Source organism: Pogona vitticeps, chromosome ZW-PAR, assembly GCF_051106095.1.
Source record: "Pogona vitticeps strain Pit_001003342236 chromosome ZW-PAR, PviZW2.1, whole genome shotgun sequence".
In the NCBI taxonomy this organism is placed as follows: Eukaryota; Metazoa; Chordata; class Lepidosauria; order Squamata; family Agamidae; genus Pogona; species Pogona vitticeps.
The window spans coordinates 5,939,883-5,965,015 of NC_135800.1; the positions used below are offsets into that span (position 1 = coordinate 5,939,883).

The following is a 25,133-nucleotide window of genomic DNA, read 5'->3' on the forward strand; positions in this document are numbered from 1 at the left end:
GTTTCAAACAGTTTAAGGCACTTTTAAATGAGTGAAAAGAGACATCGTTGTGCGAAAATTCCCCATAGGAAACATCGTTGTGTGAGGCGGCAAATTTTTCAGAAAAAGCCATCGTTGTGTAAATTTATCGTTGTGTGAGGCACTCGTTGTGCGAGGCACCACTGTATATGGCTTTGACCTCCTTAAAGGCGGCGGCAGGGTAGGAATGTGAAATAGTAAATAAACATCTGGGGATGAAGCTAAGAATGCAGTGCAAAAGGAAGTAAAATACATCACAGCATCGGCAACATTATTCAAAATTTTCTTTCCCGCTGCCTCCATGCACGGCAGAGCAAGACGCAGCCCCTCAAAAGCAGCAGACAATCCCCGATTAGTTATTACGATGTTTTTATTAAAACAATTATATTCACATTTATGTATTTATTTATTTTTGTCTCTCGTTCTGTTGATGTTGGGGTTGGTTTGTTTGTTTGTTTTTTGCTAGCAATATACAGGCTCTTGTTAAGGCGCCGGCCGGAGGCTCGTCCAGCTGCCGGCAAGCCGAGATGACTGGAGGAACGCCAGGCACAGAATGTCCAGAAGTTGGGGGGTGCAGGAGCGCTGCACCCCAAGAAAGCCGGTCGGGAGTGTGCGTGTGTGCGGGGGGGGGAGAAGCGGTTTGTTAAGGCTAGGAAGAAATGTGGATCCCGCCAAGCAAGGCAAGGTGGGTGTCTTGACTCCTTTTTGGTGGGGTGAAGGCCTTTTCCTTTCCAAATTTGAAAAATGCCATTTTGAAAGAATTTGGAAATAAGTGGCTCTCCTTACCCAGAGCTTACAACGGCTGAGCTACCCACAAAAAAAGGGAAATTCCTTCCATAAGCGCACAAACCCACCCTTTTCAACTGTCCAGAGCTCAAAAAAGATCCATTCTCTCTCTCTCTCTGGACTACAACATCCAGCATCCCCCCTCCCCCAGGAAATTTTCCAATCTCCCATCTCTTTTCTCACCTGGATGTCGGGGGGGGGGATGGACACACACACACACACACCTTGATCTTACTCAAACAGACGCTCGTACACACCTTCCACTAAATAAATAAATAAATACCATGTGCTTGCTCACAGGGAAAACAGTCTGTGACATAAATCAGTGCCGCCGCCCCCCCCAAACAGCCCAGCGTCCAAAACGGAATACTTTTGTGTTTTCTGATTAAATATAGCTCTGTTTGGCACATCAGGGGGAAAAAAGGTGGGAAGCTGTCTCTGAATCAGCCAGTCTATTTCTCTATTTCTCTCTCTCTCTCTCCAGCCAAAAGATGGGACTACAACTCCTAGCATCCCCCTCCCTGGCTCCGTTGGCTGGGGCCGATGGGAGTTCTCCAGCCCAATAGTGTCAGGAAGGCGACTTGCTCCCCAGGCCTGGCAAATACTGACCAAGATGGGGGGGGAATAGGACCCAACAGCTGCTAAGAGGCTCAAAAAGCTCTTTCTTTCTTTCTTTCTTTCTTTCTTTTTGGACTACAATCCCCAGATTCCCCACATCATCACCATCCCCCCCCCTCCCTGGAAGCCGTCATTAATTGCAAATGGCAGCTGTGTGTTTAAATGGCCGTGGAAGAACGCCGAACATCCAGATGAGCGAGAAAAGACCTAAGAAATCATGGCGTCGTCTTCTGCTTCATGCATAGCTGATGGCTCGGTTGGTGCCCCGGTTCCTCTCGTTAGGGAAACGAATCCTCCTCAAATTCCCATTAAAAGGGAGCTCTCTGCACCCCCCCCCCAGGGACGGCGCAGAGAAAAGATCTTGCGGCTGCTCGGCTGAGCTTCCATGGTCTGAAGCAGTATACCTTTCCGCCCCTCCTGCTCTTGCTCGCGCACGTCATTCGCTAAGCCTTGGGAATAAAACTCCGGCGAAAGTCTTCTGCCTGGGTTTGGCGCTAGCCGGAGCGATCCGTTGAAAACTGCTGGTGCAAGGGGGTCTCCAGGCCTCCGCCCGGCATGTTGTATTGGTGTAACTCCGAGGTAAAGGCAGTTATTTTCTGCTGGATCCTCCGTGCAAACGCCGAGGCGGGCGGAAGGGGTCTTTCGCAGGGAACGACGCAGAAATGGGGCAGGAAATGCCCTCTTTAAAATGCAGACCCAGTTTTAATGGTTTCATCCACTAGACTTGTAAAGTTGTGGTCTCCTCCAACCATTCAAGGAATAAACCGGGCTTCATAATCAGCCAATGTGGTTTTTTTCCCCCAGTAGGGGCAGCCAGGGCACAATTAGACACACACACACACACAGAGATACACACACAACCTCACCCCATCTTCTTCGATTCCCTGGTCCCGGACATAAGACCCACACGGGAAAAGTCAAACGTTTGTCGCAGCAGCCCTCCTCTTTGCAGTTCCGTCTCAGTGTAATCATCATCATCATCATCATCATCATCATCATCATCATCATCATCATCATCATCATCACCACCTTGTGCCATCAAGTCAATTCTGATTTATGGTGACCCTTTTTCAGAGGCCCCCCCGAAAAAGTTAAGATTTTGCCATAAGCCAGCTTTTTTTCACCTTCCAGGTGAAATTTTTTTACAAAGAGGGTTGCCTCTGCGAGAAGCAAACCTGCATTAAAGTAGACCCTCCTGCTCCCATGCAGGCACTGCCGTCCACATTCCAGAGAGGGTCCGGTGCGGCCGGCTGGCATCTCTTTTGCGGGTCTCGGTAGCCGACACGGAACCATCCCGGCCCCGTGGGGCAAAACCACCGAGACCAGACGCCGAGAAATCGGGACCCCTCGGACGCCTCGTCTTTCGCGCCTTGGGCGGCGGAGGTTCAAGGGGGGGGGCGCATCAAGGGCCAACGGGAGGCAGAGGTCTTCCAGTTGGAGGAGGGCATCCGTGGCTCGGAAGCCAAGGGTGGGGGCCACTCGCCTGTCCCCCCCTCAGCAGAGCGTGTCCGTGTTAAAAGAGAGCTGAGCCTGGTAAGGAGGGCAAGAAGGTGGAAAGCAAAGTGTTAGCCATGTGGATATATGAATGTTTTCCATATTTCCCCCCCCCCCAGTTTGGAGTAGAAAAAAACTTAAGAGTGTTTTTTTTTAATTTCTAGGGCTAAAAAAACCACCACGCATAGCGATTCCATTACTACATCTCTCACCACCCAGGAACCAACCTTTCGGGAGCATTTGGGTTGTCGTCCTCAATTCCTCAACACTCAGGCGTGGAGTCCTGCGTGTTCACTGTGTTTGTGCAGGATTCAGAGGGGCAGCCTCCACCCCTGGCCCCACTGGCCCTTGATCCCTGTTTCCCCCCTTCTTCCTCCCCCCAAATCCCTGTTTTCCCTGTCCTGCCCCGGCTGGGTCATCCTGGCGAGGGGGGGGGGGACGGGAACGACGGACCCCTGCCCAGCCCCTCACCCGCTCCTCCTCAAAGCTGATCAGTCCCTCGTCGTCGGTCTCCAGGTCCTCGGGCTCCTCCACCACCAGGGCCCGCAGCTCCGTGGGGGCCGCCCGGGGCCGGAGCAGGTTGAGCAGCCGCTGGAGAGGCGACTCCATCGAACAGGCCGGGCTGCCCGCCTCCTGCTGCTCCAGGTTGTCGCTCTGCTTCTTGGCAAAGTTCACAAAAACCTGGGGAGGGAAGAGAAGATCCAGGGGGAAGTCACATGGTCAACCGAGGATCGGGTCCAGGGGTCGATCGGGAGACCCCCCACCTGCTCAGTTGCACCCCCCAAACCTCTCCGAGCCACACGTGTCCATCAGGAGCAGCAAATATATATATATATTTTAGCCCCATCTTTTTCGGGAACAGCCATGGCCAGGCTGCTCTTTCCTGCTGCCCGACTTACGTTGTCCAAGGTGGTTTGGCTCACGGAGTAATCCTCGATGCCCAGGACGTCCACCACCTGCTCCATCTTGCTGAAGACCTGGGCCAACGAGATCTGCTCCGACTTCAGCTGGTATTGCACTTTTGTGTGATGCCTCTCCTAGGTTCGGGAAGGAAAAGTGGGTGAAATGGAAGAAGGCGCCCGCTCAAGGCGCAGAGGATATTTTCCTGTGCAGAAGCGAAAGGATCTGCCAAGGATCACCCCTTCTGACGCTCTGCCAGTATAGGAGGGTCTACCGCCGAGGAGTCCTGGAGAGGCGGCTCCATCCGCGTCAGTTCCCACTAGGAAATTCTGGCTAAAGTTTAGTCCTCATCTCCTTTCCTGCCTCTTGGGTTCTGCCCTGGAGCGGTCTGAAAAACTCAGTTCCATTTCTCAGATCTGCAAGTGAACCCCCGAGCTGTGGGTCCTTCTTCCCCCCTCCCCCCGAATGCCTCTCACCTTAAGCACAGCTTCTGGAAAGTTCCGGTTGAAGAACCGCACGACCTCTTTCACATTGAGGCTCGACTTCGTCCGCACTGTGATCATGTAGCCGTCCCCAAACCTGGTTCGCATCGAGAGAATTCGGGTGAGGAATCCAACCGACCCCGCCCTGCATTTCCTTATCCCTCCACCCTCAAAGCAAGACACAGCTGGGTGGGGCTGGTTTGTACCCACAGCGCTCACGATGCATTTCTGCAAATGCATTCATGCCTGGATCTTCATGAGGCCCCAAAATGTTTCATTTCATAAAAGAAATGTCCCTGAACCATCCCCATGCAGACGGATGGGTCTTTTTTTCCAGCTGTTGTAATGCCTAGGTTCTGTCACTAGATGTCGATAGAGTTCTTAAATCCTTCTCTTTTCTATTATTATTAATAAGGACATAACAGAAAAAAGGCAGTCAATTTTGTTTGCTCTTTTTGCAGCTTTAATTTTAAAAGCAACAACACGTCGGGGAATGCGGGCATCTTAAAACAGCGGATACGGAGCCCCGTCCTAGAGCCCGCTCTTCCCCATACTCCTCCACAGTCCCCACCACCCCACCCTAACCAACACAGCAGCCCGAGAACCAGCAGAGGTGAGAGGACCCATCCTTCCCCTTTCTGGTTACCTGTTCTTGAGATGCTGGATGCTTCCTAGACATTTCAGGCGTCCGTTGACCATGATGGCTAGACGGGTGCAGAGCGCCTCGCATTCTTCCATGCTGTGCATAAAAACAGAAATAACGGTGTCGCTCCCTCAGTGCCTGGTTTCATGGCCCTGCTCTCTCCTCACGGTCTAGGCCTCGGAGAACAGGAACAGGCCTCTCGGCTCACCTGTGTGAGGTCAGCACAACCGAACGGCCTGTTTTGATGATGTCCAAGATGAGGTTCCACAGGAAACGTCGGGCCTTGGGGTCCATTCCTGTGGTTGGCTCGTCCTGCCCATAGACAGAAGCAGGGGGGAGGGTTAGCCATCATCCATGAGTGCCCCTAAGCATCACTTCGTCTGCCCGGCATGAAATTGAGCAGCAGCCACTACAAGTCTTAGAAAACCAAATCACTAAAATGAGGGGGGGGGGAGAGAATTAGCCTAATTACCTATTTTTCCATGTATAAGTCGCCCCCCTGTATAAGACACCCCTCCAGAAATCTAAATGGGGCTTAGCAAGTGCAGGGGGAAAGGGATCAAAGCGCTGCAGGATCGCTTTGATCCCTGCTTTCCCCTCCACTTGTTTTCGTTCTCTCCTCACCTTACTTCTGTGTATAAGACGCCCCTCAATTTTTAGTCTAAAGATTTTAGAGAAAAGTATAGTCTTATACACGGAAAAATACGGTACTTAGTGTATATTTACAATTATTGATACAATTCTCTTTTGTAGTTAAGAGGCTTGTTTGCAAGCCCGTTTTGGTCGCGAGTGAGGAAAAAGAGGTATTTTGTTCTTCGCGGTTGCAATGCTTGCATTCTGCCACTAGATGCCGACAGAGTTCCGCTGGATTCAGTTTGCGCCCAGAGACGGCACCAACGCCAAGGGAAAGAAGGACGCCCGCCCTGCACTCTCCCCTCCCCTGCTGCTCCTCACCAGGAAAATGAAGGCCGGGTAGCCAATCAGGGCTATGGCCGTAGAGAGCTTCCTCTTGTTCCCCCCACTGTAAGTGCTGGCAGGCTTGTTCGCGTACTTGCTCAGCTCCAGTTTCTTCAGGGCCCACTTCACCACCTGGGACAGATAAAAGGTGCAGTCATGTCAACACGTAATGCTGGATCCGACCCAAGGTCCCTCTGTCGTTCACAAGTTGGCTTCCCACAGAGGCCAAAGACTCTGGAAAACTCTTGAGCAAGAAAGGAAGCAAAATCTATTGGGAAAGCTACTAGGATGGGCTGGGAGACGTCAACTGCCAGGATCCCTCACCCATCAGAGCCAAACGTCGGTGATATTTTGAAGCCCAAAATATCTGGGAGGCCAAAAAAACAGAATTACTGTTATAGATCATGATAAGTCTTCTTCCAGGTTTTTAGAAATAATTTTCTTTCCAATCTCAGCAACCCCAGCAGGTTCCTGTTGCCTCTTGTGGCTGGGAGTTCCGCAAGAGAATTTTGTGTTGGGCCAAAACATAGAAGATATGAGTCTTTTCTCAAAATCCCGGCCACATCTTGGTTTCTGGGCCATAGAGATGAGAGGCGTCCATGCACCCACCCGCTGGTTTGGCCTCTTTCTTACCCGTTCCTCGTCCTTCCAGGGGATGCCCCGCAGCCGGGTGAAGAGCTCCAGATGTTCCTGTGCCGTCAGCTCGTCAAAGAGGGCATCAAATTGGGGGCAGTAGCCCAGGCTTTGCTGCACCTGCAGAAGCTCCTTCAAGATGCTGCGGAGACGAGAGAGGGATGCGGAGAATGTTCCCGATCAACCAACGGAAGCCGGTCGACCCATGGAGAATTCCATGCATTTCGGAGCAAGAAACACCACGGAAAGATAGAAACAAGGACGTGACCTTGGATGAAGGAACATCTCTGGTGCAAGGGACCGATACGCAAATACTTCCCAGCTCAGGCATAAAGGGAGAAAGCCAGTGAGAGGATTCAAAACAGGATCGCCTAGGAGCTGGTCAGGATTTGAACTCTGATCTCTCCCGAGTCCTAGCCCAACACTCTCACTGCTCTACCATGCTGGCCAATCTGCATTTTATTTTAGGGTTCTTTTTACAACAACTACTTTTGTCAAAATGAGAATATACCTTTCAGAAAGAAATAATGCTGTTTTAATTTAAAAAAATACAGTGGGGTCTCGACTTACAAACGGCTCGACATACGAACGTTTCGACTTACGAACCGCTCTCATAGGAATATATGGACTCGACTTGCGAGCTTAGATTCGAGTTACGAACTCTTTTTCCCTTTTTTAAAAAGCTAAGTCATCTTAGGTTAAAAGGAAAAAAGAAAAAAATATCCCCCTCTAGTGGCAGAAGGCAGAATAGCAGCTTCCCATTAGTTTCTATGGACGAAAAGAGCAGATACGGATTAAATGGTTTTCAATGCATTCCTATGGGAAATGAAGATTCGACTTACGAAGTTTTCGACCTGAGAACTGCCTTCCAATACGGATTAAGTTCGTAAGTCGAGACCCCACTGTAGATTAGGGTTGATTGGTTTAATCAATAAGCAGCTCATCTAAGCCAAGGACCACAGCCTGACCTTGTGGCAGGCAGTTTCCCAAGGAAATGACAAGGCATGAAGAAAATGGGAGGCACGAAGGGATTGAGGGCAGTTGGAGCAACTGGCTGCTTCTGGCCCACGTAAGAGGATGAGGAGCAAGGGATAAAAAACTCATGGGCATGAGAACCGGAACTTGAAAGCATAATTCAGTTGAACTACAGATCCCAGAATCCCCACTGGCCAAACTGGCTAGGGAAATCTGGGGGTTGTAATCCGAAAAGAGAGGGGATTTTCCCCGGCTCCAGCCGGAATTGGGATTACAGCCTCGCTGTGGACGCACCTGTGTCCATTGACAAAGGCCTCGCCTCCCGTTGTACTCTCGTCCCCCGTCAGCATCTTGAAGGTGGTCGTCTTCCCGGCCCCGTTGACCCCGAGTAAGCCAAAACACTCTCCTGGCCGGACCCCCACACAGAGGCGGTCCACGGCCAGAATGCGTCCAATCTTGCGAGATTTGTAGACCTGGAGCACAACGGGGTGGAAGCGGAGGTAAGCAATGGGGGTGTTTTTCTCCCTTGTCAGGGGTCCTTCCAGCTTCTGGGCTTTGTATGGCAACCCCACCATCACAAAACAACTTCACTCACCAAATGACAATTTAGGCCTTACATCCAAGTGTCGTTAGCACAGTCAGCAACAACCCCTAATTCCCCGGATGGAAATCTCGTCTTATCTCGCTAAGGATACTCTCAACATATATTGGATCTCGGCCTCTGCTTGTTTCTGGCCACGCACCCATCCCTGACCTCCCTGATCCCACTTAAAGAGGCTTTGGGGATCTGATTCCTGCCCATTTAGGAACACCGCCACCCCTGTGCCTGAAGCCCTCGGATCAGACCCGCAAGGACTCCGAGCATGAGCTGGACCCGCTGGACAGAGTGTGGAAACTGGAGGAGGAGCGCCGTCCCCACCTTGGTGAGGTTCTCAATTTTGAGCATATCATTGTCGGCGTCTCCCCGCAAGACTCGATGCCGCTCATTGGCCACGTCCACATCGTCTTCTATGGGTTTGGTCGACACGGGAAGACGCCTGGACCGGAGAAAAGTGGGGTAGAGTCAGGCTATAGGGGGAATGCCAAAATTACCCCCATCTTGCCACACACACACACACAGAGAATGAGATAAAGCCACTCTCCCAAACACAGAAGTCGTACATGTTGGCCACATGCGAGACCAAACATCTTCTGCAGCCTGGGAATCATCACCCTTAGTGGTCTTCCCCAGCTTTTTAAAAACCCAGTCTCTTTTTGATACACATAAAACCCTTTCCCCCTTCAAATCTTCATACTTATACACACATTTTGTTTGTGTTTTTTTTTTTGAAAGGAGAAAAAGTTCCATTTTAATACTGAGGCTGTTCTTTCAAATAACGCATATCACAACACACAAACACACGCACACCTAGAGCATTTCATCTACCAAAAATGTTGACCCAACCACCTCCAACTTTCAGCTCACCCAAAGATCACGCCATAGATAAGACGCAAATAGTCAACCCTTGTTCAGCCCTGCCTCGATCGCCCTCCTTTCCTTATACTGCCATTTCTTCATTGTATTTTGCACTGCCAGGCCCCTCAAGGTGCGTGAACTTCTCCTCTTGTATTCCTGTAACACTGGGGCTACAAAGGAGGGTGTCTACCCCAGACAACCCCACCCCCTTGGTGCCTAATCTGAATTCTCCAAAGTCCAACCAGTCTGTCTGTAGGCGCCAAGACTTCTTGGTTGACCCTCGTAAATACTCTGCATCTAAGACAAAAGTTTCAACCTTGCTTTGCTCCCCGTTAGGGAAAGCTTCGCTCCAACACACATACATGCACATACAGAGAGAGAGAGAGATGCAGTGACACTCACTGCGGCTTCCGGAAGAAATTATACTGGCACATAATGGTGATGAAGAAGCCTACGAAGCCTTCAATGGTCATGGCTACCAAGCCCCGCGTCACGATGTCCCACTCGAAGGGCGACTTCATCTTATCGAATTGCCCTAGAGGGAGATAGGAAGGAAGAGACGATGCCGTGGGACGGCTTTGAAGCCTTCCCTTCCTGGTTTTTCAAAAGCCAAGAAGTCATCTCATAGGTTTTAATAAGGAGGAAAACAAGGAAGAGGAAGAGGGTAAGGGAAGGAGATGGGCCAGCTGGCCAAGGAATCAGGGTGGCGACGTACCAATCTTGGCGTAGTATTCGTTGATGTACTCGTTGTACGCCATTTCCATCAGCCCGTGGCCGAGATTATAGTTCGGGAAGATCAAGAAACAGCTTTTCAAGTAGCTGTTGACCACTTTCAAGTCCTACCAAAAGAGGATGGTCAGAAGAAGTCGGAAAGTGGAGTCAAGCCATAGGAGGCCCTACTCTGCCCTGCCCAGCCCTCTGCCGGTTGCCTTTGGGGAGCCCAGAGGAAAGGGGGGGTCTCTTGTAGGACCGGGGGGGCCTCCCCGCCTCGGCTCCTCTCACCTTGTCGTGCTCAAACAGCTGGAGCAGGAAGGTGGCCACGGTGGCCGTGATGCCGATGAAGAGGTTGATGACGATGAGGAAGACGTAGGCGGAGCTGGGCACCTCGAACCAGAAGGAGGCCGGGTACATGATGGGCGTGATGGACCAGCTGAGGAGGGCAGCGGAGGGAGAGAAGTCGGGAGGAAGGAAGGAAGGAAGGAAGGAAGGAAGGAAGGAAGGAAGGAAGGAAGGAAGGGGAGGGATGAGAGGAAGGAAGGAAGGAAGGAAGGAAGGGGAGGGATGAGAGGAAGGAAGGAAGGAAGGAAGGAAGGGGAGGGATGAGAGGAAGGAAGGAAGGAAGGAAGGAAGGAAGGGGAGGGATGAGGAGAAGGAAGGAAGGAAGGAAGGAAGGAAGGAAGGAAGGAAGGAAGGGGAGGGATGAGGAGAAGGAAGGAAGGAAGGAAGGAAGGAAGGAAGGGGAGGGATGAGGAGAAGGAAGGAAGGAAGGAAGGAAGGAAGGAAGGGGAGGGATGAGGAGAAGGAAGGAAGGAAGGAAGGAAGGAAGGAAGGGGAGGGATGAGGAGAAGGAAGGAAGGAAGGAAGGAAGGAAGGAAGGAAGGAAGGAAGGGGAGGGATGAGGAGAAGGAAGGAAGGAAGGAAGGAAGGAAGGAAGGAAGGAAGGGAGGGAGGGAGGGGAGGGATGAGGAGAAGGAAGGAAGGAAGGAAGGAAGGAAGGAAGGAAGGAAGGGGAGGGATGAGGAGAAGGAAGGAAGGAAGGAAGGAAGGAAGGAGGAAGGAAGGAAGGAAGGAAGGGGAGGGATGAGGAGAAGGAAGGAAGGAAGGAAGGAAGGAAGGGGAGGGATGAGGAGAAGGAAGGAAGGAAGGAAGGAAGGAAGGGGAGGGATGAGAAGAAGGAAGGAAGGAAGGAAGGAAGGAAGGAAGGAAGGAAGGAAGGGGAGGGATGAGGAGAAGGAAGGAAGGAAGGAAGGAAGGAAGGAAGGAAGGAAGGAAGGAAGGAAGGGGAGGGATGAGGAGAAGGAAGGAAGGAAGGAAGGAAGGAAGGAAGGGGAGGGATGAGGAGAAGGAAGGAAGGAAGGAAGGAAGGAAGGAAGGGGAGGGATGAGGAGAAGGAAGGAAGGAAGGAAGGAAGGAAGGAAGGAAGGAAGGGGAGGGATGAGGAGAAGGAAGGAAGGAAGGAAGGAAGGAAGGAAGGGGAGGGATGAGGAGAAGGAAGGAAGGAAGGGAGGGAGGGAGGGAGGGAGGGAGGGAGGGAGGGAGGGAGGGGAGGGATGAGGAGAAGGAAGGAAGGAAGGAAGGAAGGAAGGGGGAGATGAAGGCCATTTAAGTTTAGGATCTGTCCCGGGAGGCACCGGGAGGAGAAGAACTTCCAACACGTTCGGGGATAAGAATCGCTTGAACCCAGTTTCCTCCTTCCAGCAATGGCGAGCCAAGAGGGTTTTTTAAAATTTCCAAAATAAATATTTAATGGAAAGGCCTTTAAGGAAAAGGCTATGGCGCCTTAAAGACTAATTGGTTTTCTTAGGTATAAAAGTCCTGTGTTCCCGGCATTTGAACATGCGAGATAAACGCAAAGGTTTCGTTCCTACCTATTGCAGCTGATAGACACACATTTTTCCTAAACAGGGAGGCTCTGGATTGGGCCCTTCACAGCCCACGCTAGAGGCTGTGTGATCTCGTTCCTCCACAGACAGAACCACAGTGTTGTACACGGGCAGAGTTGGGAGGGACCCCCAAAGGTCATCTAGACCAGCCCTCGTCCTTCCCCTCTTTCCTTTGGTCTGAGATCCGCCATTCCCAAACCAGGCCAACCCGGCCCCCCCTCCTGTCGCCTGGAGCAAGGCCAACGTACCCATAGAGCAAGAAGAGGGAGAGGACCGCTGGGAAGTTGGTGGGCGAGGTGTAGGCCGGCAGGTCAAAGACAAAAAGGATGATGATGCAGCAGGTGGCCGGCACCAGGTAGTTTAGCTGGGTTGGGGGAAGACAAAGAAAGAGGAAAGGAAAAGGTGAAGAGGTCAGCATCCAGACGGAGGAGGGGCTTACAGGATCAGGCCCCATCAACTGGACTGAAAGAAGCTCTCAGGATTTCGGGGGGGGGGAGGGTTGTGGGGAATCCCCATGGACCACCAATGCCAGGTCTGCTACCCCCAGTGTTACATACAGCACTGATGTTACCTGTCTGTCATGGGTTTGGAGGGAAAGTTCCATCCTATGGGGAGTGGAAGGCGGGACATCAGGAGGAGGGGCTGTACTGTATAAATATGTGAAGCCTGTGTGGTGAAAGGAGATGCTGAGAGACACTGGGTTGTGACGAAGCAGCAGCTGGGAAGAAGAAGCTGTTGTGGGAGTCTGTGTGTCAGACAGGGTACTTCTGTGTGTCAGAGTACCAACCTGATAGGTTCAGGTGTCTGTTGGTTAGCCAGAACTGATAGGTTCAGGGTCTGTGCTTCAAGTTAAGGGTTCTGGGGGAACCAAACTGTATGCTTGTATGAGTGAGAATAAGCCACGTTACTTTATTTATTCACCTGATTGTTTATTTTTCCCTGTGTGTATTTAAAATAAACCTTATTCTTTTTATTGTTTAAAAATCCATCCCTGGTCTGTGTGACTTCTTATAGGGAATGGTTGGTGGCAGCTTAGTGTACCTGTGTGGCATATCCCAGTAGGTCTGGGTTTGTCACATTGATTGGTGTCCAGCGTGTGGGATACGACTGGTCCAGTTGTCCAGGGGTCCAGCAAAGCCTTGGCAAGTGTGCCCAGAGCAAGGGGGGTCTAGTCAGGGACAGTCTGAGGCGCGTAGGTAATCTTCTAGGTGTACCTCACGGGGAGGTGCGCTAGTAGAAGAACGTGCCAACTGGGGAGACTTAGATTAAGGTGCTCTGAGGCAGCCTAGTTTTGGCGGGAAAAAGCTGAGGCAAAACTGCGTAGTAACAGTGATCTAGCCTGCCAGCTGAGAGGCCCAGCAGAGGGGGGTAGGCTCTGACTCGATACTGTTGCAATTTAAGTGCTGAAGAACAGCAGCAATCTCTAGGGAAAGCTGGTTCTGAGGCAAGAAGGAAAAAAGTGGTCGTTTTATTCTGAGGCTTGACTTTTTAAAGCAGCCTGTTCTGAGGGGGGGGTTATGCCCTTGACTCGAAGCCAGATGGCAGAAATGAGTGATGTGAAAGACCCCCAGATTGACCAAGGTTCTGAGGATGAATTTGGCTCAGTGCAAGGTGACAGCACAGGAGAGCAGAACCCAGAACTTAGAAAAATACTCATAGCCCAACAGCATGAACTGAGGGTGAGGGAAATGGAGGAAAGGGAAAGAGAGAAACAGCGGCAATTTGAATTAGAGAGAGAGAGAGAGAGAATGGAGAGGGAGGAAAGATTGGAGAGAGAGAGAATGGCGTTTGAATTAAGAAAACTGGAACTGATGAACCAGAACAATAATAACAATAGGGATTCTGAGGGAGGCCAATTGTCTAAGGCTGACCTGAAGAAATTCCCTGTGTACCACAAGGGAGATTGTCCTGAGGTGTTCTTCTCCCTAGTGGAAAGAGCGTTTGTGGACTTCTCAGTGAGGGAAACTGAGAAGATGACCATCATGCGATCTTTAATCAGTGGTAGCCTGGCTGAGGTCTATGCCGAGATGCCTGAGGAACTGATGAAAGATTTTGCAGAGTTTAAAAAACTGGTGTTTGCCAGACATGGGATAAATGCGGAGCAGCTGAGACAAAGATTCAGGTCCCTCACCAAGAAACCAGAACAGACTTTTACCCAAGTGGGGGCCCAATTGGTGAGGCTGCTTGAGAAATGGCTATCTCAGGAGGGGACAGAGACCTATGAGCAGCTTAAAGACTTGATAGCACTGGAACAGTTCTATTCAGTCCTGCATGGGGAATTGAAATTCCAGGTGAGGGAAAGGAAACCGAAATCTGTGGCAGCAGCCGCAGAGATCGCAGATTTTATTTCCCAAATAAGAAAGCCCTTGGGTGAGGGGAAATCTGTGGGTAAACCCAAAGAAACCTACAGCAAGTACTCTCAGGGACCAGGGAAAAGCCAGCAAGGGGGAGGGGCCCATGGTGAAGGGAAGCCCTCAGACATGAAACAAAGACCTCAGATTTTGGAGGGAAAACCAAAACAAGATGAGAGAGAATCAAAATACACCAGAAAATGTTATTTCTGTCAGGGAAAGGGTCATCTAATCTCAGAGTGTCAGAAATTAAAGCAGCTAAAAGGAATGGTGCCTCAGGAGTCTAGTGGAACCAAGCCAAAAGCTGTGTTCTGTGTCCAGAAAGAGCAAGGCTCAGTCTCACTGAGGGAGCCTGTTGCCATGGCTACTCAGTCTGGAACAGCTACCTCTGCTGATCAGGCTGAGGAAAATGGTCCTCTTGTGGAGGTAAAGCGCTGCTTGCTGATAAAAACAGATTCTCAGTTGTTTGAGACAGCAGGGGTGGACGTAGGAATACTTGACCGTCAGTATAGGGGGCTGCGGGACACTTGTTCCCAGGTAACCCTGTGCCATCCAGATATCATCCCTAGGGAGTTTATAATCCCAAATGAGAGCATAAAGGTGGCAGGGATTGAAGGGCAGGTGATCTCTCTGCCAGTAGCAGAGGTACCTGTCAACTTTCAAGGCTGGAGGGGAGTTTGGAGGCTAGCGATTTCATCGACTCTGCCAGCAGCCGTGCTCGTGGGAAATGACCTGGCTGAACATGTGAAACGGGTGCTAGTGATTACACGCTCACAAGCCACCACAGGGACAGTTCAGGGGGGTAATGATGAGCCAGAGGCGGAAGCAGAGGGGAGTTCAGAAGCTGTGGTGGAAACCTTAACCACAGACAGCAGATTTGGACAGGAGCAGAAGGCAGACGCCACTCTCCAAAAGTGTTTTGAACAGGTGACTGACGCCCAGCTAACACCTGAAACCCCAGTGAGATTTCTGGAGAAAAAGGGGATTTTATATAGAGAAACCCTGAGGAATATCTCAAAAGGGGGAGATGGGATCAGAAGTCAGCTGGTGGTACCTGAAAAGTATCGCCCCATGATCTTACAAAGGGGGCACTCTGACATGTTGGCTGCACACTTAGGGGTGAAAGGGCCCCTTGATTTGATCAAACAAAATTGGGAGCAGATCACCCAGGATGACCCACAAGACGTTGTGACATACATAGACACCTTGATGAATGACCTAAGGAGAAACCTAGAGCTGGCAGCAGAAAACCTGCAAGCTCAGAAGGTCAGACAGAAGACATGGTATGACCACAAAGCTAGAGAGAGGCACTTTGACCCAGGGGAGGAAGTGCTTTGGCTTAGGCCCTGCAGAGAGAATAAACTGCAGCTCAAATGGGCAGGACCATATAGGGTCATTTCCAAGATGTCAGACCTGAACTACCTAATAGAGCAGGAGGAGAACCAGGCAAGGAGGGGGGTTCATGTGAATGCCCTAAAACCCTACTACAGAGGGGAACAGAGGGTTTTATTCGCGATAAAAGCAGCTGAGAGTGAGGAAGCTGAATTACCCTTCTGGGAGGGTAGAGGGGAAGTAAAATACAACCCAGAGGAGGTAAAGATCAGTCCTGCACTCACCCAAGACCAGCAGCAAGAACTAAAAATGCTGCTTAGTAAATATCAGCAGGTGTTTTCCAACAAGCCGGGGATAGTGAAGGGAGTGATGCATCGGATCCACACAGGGGATGCACCCCCGCAGGCAGTATCCCCATACCGAGTAACGGGACCCTATAGGGACAAGGTGCGGAAGGAGCTGGACGAGATGCTGAGGGAGAACATAATCGTCCCCTCTTCTAGTCCTTGGTCCTCTCCGATAGTCCTTGTGGACAAGCCTGATGGGAGCATTAGGTTTTGTGTCGATTACAGGAAATTAAACCGTGTAACCACTCCTGATGCCTACCCAATGCCCAGGCTAGACAACCTGATTGAAACCATAGGGGGTTGTCGGTTCATCTCATCATTGGACCTGGTAAAGGGATATTGGCAATTAAGAATTGATCCCAGGGATCAAGAAAAGACTGCCTTTTGCAGCCCTTTTGGTCTCTATGAGTTTCGAGTCCTGAGCTTTGGTCTCAGAAATGCACCAGCCACATTCCAAAGGCTGATGGACCAGACCTTAGCAGGGCTCAGTGACTTTACAGTGGCCTACATTGACGACATAGGGATCTTCAGTAATACCTGGGAAGATCACCTGATACACCTGGAATTAGTGCTGCAGAGGTTAAGTGCAGCAGGGCTAACAGTAAAGGCCAGCAAATGTCAGCTGGGTAGCCCAGAAATAAAATACTTAGGTCACATGGAAGGGGGAGGAGTGATAAAACCCCTGGAGGCCAAAATAGAAGCTGTTCGTGATTGGCCTAGACCCAACACCAAGAAAAAGGTCAAATCATTTCTTGGGTTGGTGGGCTACTACAGAAAGGTCATCCCGAGGTTTAGCGAGATTGCGGCTCCGCTGACCGATCTGACGAGGAAGAAGGCTGATGACTGCATCCCGTGGACCAGCGACTGTGAGGCGGCGTTCCAGAGGTTGAAGGAGGCGTTAATCAACTATCCTGTGCTGCGTGCTCCAGACTTCGACCGGGAGTTCATCATCTACACCGATGCGTCTAACAGCGGGGTAGGAGCAGTTCTGTGCCAGGAGGATGAGAATGGTGACCAGCATCCAGTGTCCTACCTGAGTAGGAAACTTCAAAAAGGTGAGAGACATTTGGCAACCGTGGAGAAGGAGTGTTTGGCCATAGTCTACGCGATCCAGAAGGCCAAGCCTTACATCTGGGGAAGACATTTTGTTCTGTGTACTGACCATTCACCATTGCAATGGTTAAAGACAATGAAAACCCACAATAGCAAACTTATGAGGTGGGCTTTAAACCTACAGGACTATGACTTTGAAGTGAAGGTGGTCAGAGGGTCAGTGAACTGTGTTGCTGACGCCTTATCAAGAAGACCCAAAGAATGAAGACGGCGAAAGAACATGGACTATGTGTATATAATGATGACAAAAAGTTAAATGTACCTGGTTTTGAATTTGGTTTGTATGAATAAAGGTAAATTGATGTAATGTATATGGTAAATGTTTAAATGCCTATTTGCTATGGTTAACTTAGAATGTAAGTTTAAGTAAGTATAATATGGTATGTATAAATGTTGTTGTGTGTTTTATTCAGGTTGTTTTTTGGTGAAAAGCACCTTAGCTTTCCCCCTACAAAACAACTTATAAAGAGGGGAGGTGTTACATACAGCACTGATGTTACCTGTCTGTCATGGGTTTGGAGGGAAAGTTCCATCCTATGGGGAGTGGAAGGCGGGACATCAGGAGGAGGGGCTGTACTGTATAAATATGTGAAGCCTGTGTGGTGAAAGGAGATGCTGAGAGACACTGGGTTGTGACGAAGCAGCAGCTGGGAAGAAGAAGCTGTTGTGGGAGTCTGTGTGTCAGACAGGGTACTTCTGTGTGTCAGAGTACCAACCTGATAGGTTCAGGTGTCTGTTGGTTAGCCAGAACTGATAGGTTCAGGGTCTGTGCTTCAAGTTAAGGGTTCTGGGGGAACCAAACTGTATGCTTGTATGAGTGAGAATAAGCCACGTTACTTTATTTATTCACCTGATTGTTTATTTTTCCCTGTGTGTATTTAAAATAAACCTTATTCTTTTTATTGTTTAAAAATCCATCCCTGGTCTGTGTGACTTCTTATAGGGAATGGTTGGTGGCAGCTTAGTGTACCTGTGTGGCATATCCCAGTAGGTCTGGGTTTGTCACACCCAGCACCCAAATCATCTCCCCCACCCCGGATAAATGGGAGGATGGTGCCTCCATGGCCCCGATCCTCCACTAAAATAACAAACCCACTCCCCAACACGCCACGTGTACCATGTCCCAGACATAGTTAGCCAGCCAGTAGATGACCGGGTCGCAGCCACTGACGAACTGGAGGTGCTTAGCCTTGGTGGACTTCTCGGCCACGAGGAAGACCACGAAGCTGGCCGGCACGAAGGACATGGCCACGATGATGAAGATGGCGATGACCACGTCCGTGCCCTGGAGGCTACAGTCAGATGGAGAAAGAAAGTCAACAGGTCAGGAAGATCAACAGGTCTTTAAGTCACTGGTGAGACCGACATGACCCACAGGCCGTGTCTAGACCCCCACCCCCTGTTTTTCTGGCTCTTGGGATCCCCTCCCACTGCTCTGTGGAGGGGTTACAAAAATAAAAATAGCATTTCTTGGAAGTTTCCACCTCGTGTTTAGGCAGGGAAGGCTTTAAAAAGTTCTAAGTCTCCATTGCTTTTTTTAAAATATCAGGGTTTGTTCCTCTGGTTGTAGGACATCTCCTTTCTCCCGTTGTCCGTCACCCTCCCAAAAAATTGGGTTGTAAAGGCAGAGATACCTACAGGTAATCGAGGGAGAGGCTGGCGCTGGTTTTGTTCATCGGGTGGTTGGTCAAGGTGATCCCTGGAGGGGAAGGAAAACGGACATTCAGAATTTAGAAAGAAACCGAGGGGGGCCACCTGGAAGCCGCCGTCTTTACAGGGTCACCCGAAGGAGCTAAACTTCTCCCTACTAGAGTAGACCCATTGAATCTGGGGGGGGGGGGCTTCTGAAACCAACACTTGCTTATGTCTTCTCATGGTTTGGGTGGACTTCTCGGTCCACCGGATAAGAGGATGTAAGCCAGAGTGGTCCTACTTCCCAGAATTTGAGCCTCCCGCCAGAACAAACCTGGGCCTGTGGATTCCCATCTTAGCAGCTTACTATCTCTGCATCCCCAAAAGCTGCTTCTTTTCCCGCTGAGAGACCATCCAAATCTATGGGTAGACGACACCGGACCTTGGAAAAACCTAATTTTTCCAGACCACTGCTCCAGAATTTGATTCAGATGATAATAATAACCACCGGAGTCTCTAGGCCATGTTGTCCGTTCAGACTGTTAAAGTAATAACCAGGTTCGGGGTCGTACCATAAGCCGCCGGATTCCCCCTGCTCTTGGGCAGGTTGGCACGAAGAATGGCATTGTTGAGGGTGTTGAGATACGTTGGCATGCTGTGGTACCCTTTGTTATTGTAGTACACCTGGAGAGGGAAGAAGGAAGACCTTTGGGTAGAGTGGGCGGCATATAAATTAAATAAATAAATAAATAAATAAATAAAGAGACCAGAAAAGAAAAACTCAAGATGCTGGGGCCGTCTCCGGGCCCCATCCTTCATGCTTTCCTGCTCTGTTACATCATCTTTGGTGGTACCCCAGCTTTTAAATGGGTTTTTCCCTGTTCCAAAAGACTGGAGTGCCTCTCTTATATCCACATTCTCCGCAAGATCTTTGAGCTGAAATTTGGCCGTCGGCCGCCTTCCCTTACATTAAGGCCCCCCGAGAACTTCTCTGTACAGTGGTGCCTCGCTAGACAATGATAATCTGTTCCACTGAAATCGCTGTTTAGCGAAATCATTGTCTAGCGAAAAGCATTTCCCAACTGGAATGCATTGAAACCTGTTTAATGCGTTCCAATGGGGAAGAATCGTCATTGTCTAGCGAAGATTGGCCATAGGAAAGCCGCTTTGCAAACCGCTGATCAGCTGTTTAAATCGCTGTCTTGCAAAGCTTAGGTCCCGAAAACACCTGTTTTGCAAGCGCGGAGGGAGCTGTCAAAATCGTTGCCTAGCGAAAATCGGTTTGTCCATTGTCCAGCGAAATTCTCCCATAGGAATCACTGTTTTGCAAATCGCTATAGCGATCGCAAAAAGCCAACGTCTAGCGAAAAAAACTGTCATGCGGGGGTAACTGTCTAGCGAGGCACCACTGTAATCAAATTTGGACCCTCTGATTGAATCTCCCACTCTTGAAACACAGTGGATAAATCTTTGCTTGAATTAAATCTGGGTCGGTGAAACACAGTAGGCATATATGCCTCTACGGAAACATTGAACACGCACAACCCTGCGAGGTAGGCTAGGCGAGAAGGTGAAAATTATTTCCCTTGCTTGTCCATGGGCTTTGTCACCAGGGTGAGACTTGATCCCAGCTAATTTTCAGTCCAGTCTCCCGTCCCTCCCATCGGTGACGCAGTGAACTCTTCTCTCCTGCCTATAGTAGCTTGGGAGGCGAACGTTCAGAAACGCAACCAGGCTCTCCTACCTGGGCAACTCTCCGGACGGCTATTTTGCGCACCATGGGAGGGGCCTCTGCGCCAAACGACGCTGGGACGGATTTCTGGATGTTGCCAAAGGTCACGGCTCCATACCTGTGTGTATCAAGGAGGTGGAAGAAAAGCGCTGAAATCAGGCCCTATAGAGGGGATGATTTCAAAACTTGCAAAAGGGAGACACAGAGAAACGGGTGTCGATTTTCTTCCAGTCAAGAAACCCTGGGATGGCAAAGAAAAGCTGCCATCCCTCCCCACGCTGGCCCTCCCCGCCCGGTTTTCCTCTCCCCCTCCTGCACACGCACGCACGCACCTGTGCAGCCGAAAGCGGTCCGACGTGTAGAGCAGGTACTCGGAGACGTTGCGGCCGGTGATGTCCACCAGGATGTCCCCCGTCACCACCTTCATCTGGGGCGGGTGGCCGCCCACGCCGCTCGGGCAAGAGAAGCCGGTGCCTTGCATAGAGCAAGTGCACTTGATCGGCTCGTGGACCACGCTGGGCAAAGACGGGGCGGAGGTGACGGTCCCTGGGGGGAGGAGGAGGAGAGGGCACCGTGGCGGAACTTCGAATGCGGAGGTCTCCCTCGTCAAACTCAGCTCCCCCCCCCCCGCTTCTGCATGGCAGCCTCAATTAATTAAAGATGCTCAAGAGAGTCGGGGAGCATTGCTGCCCTTTGTTGTTCTTACTACAGTGGTGCCTCGCATTAGAAAACGTCGTAATGCAAAAAGAAAAAAAAACATTGAAATGCATTAAAACCGAAGCAGGGAAATGATCATCGCAAAGCGAAATTCCCCCATAGGAAACATCGTTTTGCCATCGTTCATCGTAATGTGGTTTCGTCATTAAACGGGGCAATCGTAAAGCGAGGGACCACTGTATTTGTTTAATCCACAAGAATTCAAATGAACTGATTATTAGCAGTCCCCCCCCCCCCGATCTTGAAGTTGTTACCTGGCCCCGTCTCGGGCACGTCTGGGTGGGTTGCCGACCCCGCATTTCCCGCGCCTTACCTTTGGCGGCCGAGGGGTAGGAGGTGGCGTTCCAGGCCCGGAGCAGCCCCTCGTCCAGGGAGAAGGGATAGTCCGAGGGGGCGGGAGACGGTGGGGGTGGCACGAAGTTGGAGAGGGGGAGGCCCTGGGTGAAGGAGTCCACACACATGGCGTCAAAGTACTTGGCGGCCAGGGTCTTCGACTCGTTGCTGTTGAGGTTGAGGGACTGGACCAGCTGGTCCAGAGTGCTGTTGAAGGCCGTCTTCAGCACGCAGGTGGCCCCCACCCCCGAGGGCAGGTGGAAGGTGCCGACAAGCTGCTGTGGGCTGGCATCCGGGGACAGCTTCAGCCTGCGAAGCACAAGCGGAAGGATGGGCTTCGGAACCTTGTGCCCCCCAGATCAGAAGACCTCTGGGCAGGATAGAACCAGCCAAAAATATTTAACCCATGGAGGGGGTGGGGGGGCGGAATAATGATTTAAATCAATTCAAGATCCATTGTATTTCTGTTCCCATTCTTCGTTCGTAGCAGGTCGCAAGATTTATGGGGTATATGGATTTGTGGCTGCTCCGAAACACAACATCCAAACCATGCAACTAGGTGGACCCTTCTACTCAGAGGTAGATTGCTCCTGGACCTGGAGGCTCGACTATGTTTCCCCCTCCCTGCCCCAAAGTGGGTGGCCTCCAGAGGCCCCTAAACGTCCCCAGAGTCTGCCTGAGTCTGGACTTGGGGGGGTCCTATCAGGAGGGAGAGAAAAAGAGAGAAAGATCGGATTGGGCCCCTCACCGGTATTCATGCCGCTCCTCATTTGCGTACGGGATGAAGTTGCCTTTCGGCTGGGTGTAATTGTGATACTGCGAGGGCGAGAGGGTGAGGGGAGGCAGGTCTCCTGCAGAACAAGACAGCAGGGTTGGGGGGGGGGAGACAAGGCAAACCTCAGCATTAAAGTTTAACAAATACACACCTTTTTTTTTCATCCTTGGGTGAAAAGGGGGGCATCTCAACATATTGAAACACGCCATTGGGAAAAGCAACAGACCCCAGGGAGACCACAGAAACCTCGCGTGATGGAGCTGGAAGGGGCCTCTACGGGTCCCTCCTCCTCCTGTTCAAGGCAGGAATCCACACCCAAGGAGATCGGACCGCTGTCAGTCTAATTTTCTCTTGGAGACCTCCAGGGTTGGCGCGCTCAACGCCTCTCGAGATCCCGGATTCCCGTTGTCGTACTCCTCTAACAGAGTGTCCACGCTCTGCAACCCATACTCTACAGCTGCTGCAATTCTGCCCAGATTCCCAGTCTTAAGAGAGGGAGGAGAGGGTGCATCGTCCCTTCGCTGAGCTGGCTCCCCACGCTTCACCCCGGCACGGGCGGGGATGGTTGGATTAGGTACGGCCCCTACCTATCTCGGGCACGGAGAGGGCCACCGTCATGGCCACGCAGACGAAGAAGGCAGGCAGCAAGATCTGGGAGAAGAGGGCCTTGGTGTTGCGCTTGGCGCAGTGGAAGCGCTTGACGATCAGCCCATGGAACTGGCGCAGCTTCAGCCACGAGCCCTCCAGCTTGACGCTGCCTTGGCCAGCCAGGGCCTGCTCGTCCTCCTCGGTGTCGGCCTCGTGGTCTGCGGGAGAGGGAGAGAAAAGCGGGGGAGAGACACAGAGGAGACCGAGGTGCTTGTCAGCAGAAGACTCCAGGACTCCCATCATTTCAGGCTATAAAACTCCCTGCTATAAAAAAGAGCAATACAAGGCAGCCCTCGAGAAGAGAAGGATAAGTCTTCTCTCTAACTAGAAATCCCGGGATTTCCTGAGATGGTCAAGGCATTCCACTTGAAGCAGGATCCAGCGGTTATTATCTGTGCCGTACAGACACCCAGATCTTTTCCTGAAGCCACCAAGACACCAGAGACTCCATATAGCCCCACAAACTAGAAGGGGAAGACGTTGATTCCCCAACCTAAAATAAAAGAGCCCCCCCCCAAAAAAACGGAGAAGTCGAGGGCTTCTAAGAACAGTAACCGTCTCCAAAAAATAATCAGTGGAACCTCTTTAACCTCCCTTCTCATCTGATCGCTTGCCACCCAGAAACTTATTAGAGTTACTCTTCTGAATGACGACAATCAACCAGCCACAGACAGGAGGGGAGGTAGTTCTTACACTCCTGAAAAGTAACTTTTCGGAACTACTTCTTGCCCTTTCTCTGACCTTCTTCACCACCGTCAGCTTTTGGATTCGAGGATCCTCGGCATGTATGTGTTTATTGCTTTTTGGTTTACAGTAAAAAACAACTTCCTGTTTTCCTTGGGTTTAACGCCCCGACACCAGGCAGGACGGAGCGGCCGCGCGCGCCATCAGATCGCAAAAGGCGGCAGGGCCGAAGGGCCGGGGGCACCCCTCCCGCTGACCCTCCCCGCCAGGGAACACGCGAGGGCGTGTCACGCGCCACGCACCTTGCAAGCTGACGTTATCGGGGTCTTGCGGGTTATCAAACAATGGGGAATAGTCCCCGTAGAACTCCGAATAAGCCCCACCTTCATCGCCTCGCACAGAGCCGGCCGAAGACGACGACAGCGACCCCAGCGAGGCCTGCGACTGGGCCAACTGGGAGCAGCCCAGCAAGCTGCCTCGGTCCGCCTCCGCCTTGTCAGGCACGCCGGAGCCCCGCCGGGCCTCTCCGTTGGCCTCGGGCTTGGGGGCCAGGGGTGGGTCAGGCAGGGGCGAGGCGTCCTTGTCAGACTCTCTCACATCTGCAAGGAGCAGAGGAAGGAGGATTTCAGGTGGGCAGCGCTGTGTCGATCCGAGGTTGGACTAGATGACCTTTAGGGTCCCTTTGGCCTTCTATTGGCACAGCTCGAGTGGAGCCGTTGAACGGGTCGGGATTTGGGGAATCAACCTCTCCACCATGTCCATGGATTCTTCCGAGTCGTGACACATGACCCTAAGCAGCAGGACGTCTGAGTCCCAAAGGGAGCCTGAAGGCCATCTAGTCCAACCCCAAATGGAGGCAGTGTGCCTCGACTCTTACCCGCATCGCTGTTCTCCAGGGACTGGTCCTCTTCCGAGACCTTGAGGAAAACCTCTTCCAGGGTGGTGTCCATCAGGCCGAAGCTGGTCAAGTCTAGAGCGGCTAAGCTGTGTTCCAGGTGCTGCCAAAGAGAGTGGAAGAAAGTAACTTTTCCCAGCTGTAGCATCAAGACATAGTACCTTGAGGGCTAAATCATTTGCCCATCTGGCCCTGGCAGACTCCTGGATTCTTCGCTGGCGCAGCCCAGCGTGGCTTCCTCCCCCACTGCAAGTTGGCGCCAGGATTAAAGCTGCGGAACTCACTGCCACAAGAATGGGGCCAATACGTGCACAGCTTAGCCTGAGTTTAAGACAGATTTTGGGGAACCTACCTGGAAGAGCCTCTCAAAACAGCCCTTTTTCACCGCCTCGGAAGGGAGGATGTAGGAGAGCTCCGTGTTGGTGTTGGAGATGAGGAGACACGAGGAGACGTACTTCTTGATGAACTGCGTGACTCGGGCTTCGGAGCAAGGGCTGACGGAGGAGGGGCCGGAGGGGCTGCTGTGGGTCTGTCCAGAGTCTAAATCAAAGAGGAAAGATCGAGAGAGGGAGAAAGAGAGAGAAAGGGGAATCGTTGAAAACAACCTGCAAGGGGAAAACCCACAAACCGCTAAGCCAAAATCAGAACTTAGGGAGTCTTGGACTGGAAGCAAGAGGTTGGAAAACGCCACAGTCTGCAGCAATGCTGTCTAGGGGATGATGGGAGTTGTAATCCAGCAGAGTTTGGGGCTACAACCCCCTCTGAAACACTCAACAGGGAGAGGAAGCAGCCCGGGTAAGGCCCGGCACGGACCTGCGTTGGTCCAGGAGTCGGACTGCTTCTTGACCACCGTCAGCTTGTACCCATCGCCGTAGGTGCTCTTGAGGAAGAGGGGGGACCCGCAGCACTTGAGCTTCCCGTGGGAGATGATGGCGATGCGGTCGCCCAGGAGGTCGGCCTCGTCCATGTGGTGGGTCGAGAGCAGGATGGTCCGGCCTGCGGGGAAAGA

At 51.5% G+C, this 25,133-nt stretch overlaps 1 protein-coding gene across 2 annotated transcripts in view; it reads right to left on the reverse strand.

The window, feature by feature from the left end:
* Window positions 1-373: 373 nt before the first annotated feature.
* Window positions 374-25,133, reverse strand: part of ABCA2 (ATP binding cassette subfamily A member 2) — a 54,824-nt gene continuing 30,064 nt past the window's right edge. Inside the window, exons 25-50 of one of the 2 annotated variants that reach the window (XM_072984998.2) lie at window positions 24,938-25,120; window positions 24,477-24,664; window positions 24,107-24,227; window positions 23,532-23,828; window positions 22,485-22,703; window positions 21,871-21,973; window positions 21,103-21,431; window positions 20,405-20,618; window positions 20,085-20,190; window positions 18,913-19,024; window positions 18,347-18,407; window positions 17,826-18,000; window positions 11,814-11,929; window positions 9,965-10,112; window positions 9,678-9,801; window positions 9,365-9,497; window positions 8,426-8,543; window positions 7,801-7,979; window positions 6,532-6,673; window positions 5,896-6,030; window positions 5,150-5,253; window positions 4,945-5,037; window positions 4,293-4,395; window positions 3,816-3,953; window positions 3,388-3,597; window positions 374-2,952 (exon numbers count right to left, since the gene is read on the reverse strand). In XM_072984998.2, the coding sequence (XP_072841099.2) occupies window positions 2,917-2,952; window positions 3,388-3,597; window positions 3,816-3,953; window positions 4,293-4,395; window positions 4,945-5,037; window positions 5,150-5,253; window positions 5,896-6,030; window positions 6,532-6,673; window positions 7,801-7,979; window positions 8,426-8,543; window positions 9,365-9,497; window positions 9,678-9,801; window positions 9,965-10,112; window positions 11,814-11,929; window positions 17,826-18,000; window positions 18,347-18,407; window positions 18,913-19,024; window positions 20,085-20,190; window positions 20,405-20,618; window positions 21,103-21,431; window positions 21,871-21,973; window positions 22,485-22,703; window positions 23,532-23,828; window positions 24,107-24,227; window positions 24,477-24,664; window positions 24,938-25,120 (3,887 nt within the window). In that variant the 3' untranslated portion in view covers window positions 374-2,916. The remainder of the gene's footprint in view (window positions 2,953-3,387; window positions 3,598-3,815; window positions 3,954-4,292; window positions 4,396-4,944; window positions 5,038-5,149; window positions 5,254-5,895; window positions 6,031-6,531; window positions 6,674-7,800; window positions 7,980-8,425; window positions 8,544-9,364; window positions 9,498-9,677; window positions 9,802-9,964; window positions 10,113-11,813; window positions 11,930-17,825; window positions 18,001-18,346; window positions 18,408-18,912; window positions 19,025-20,084; window positions 20,191-20,404; window positions 20,619-21,102; window positions 21,432-21,870; window positions 21,974-22,484; window positions 22,704-23,531; window positions 23,829-24,106; window positions 24,228-24,476; window positions 24,665-24,937; window positions 25,121-25,133) is intronic. The other variant, XM_072984999.2, reaches the window with a different exon arrangement.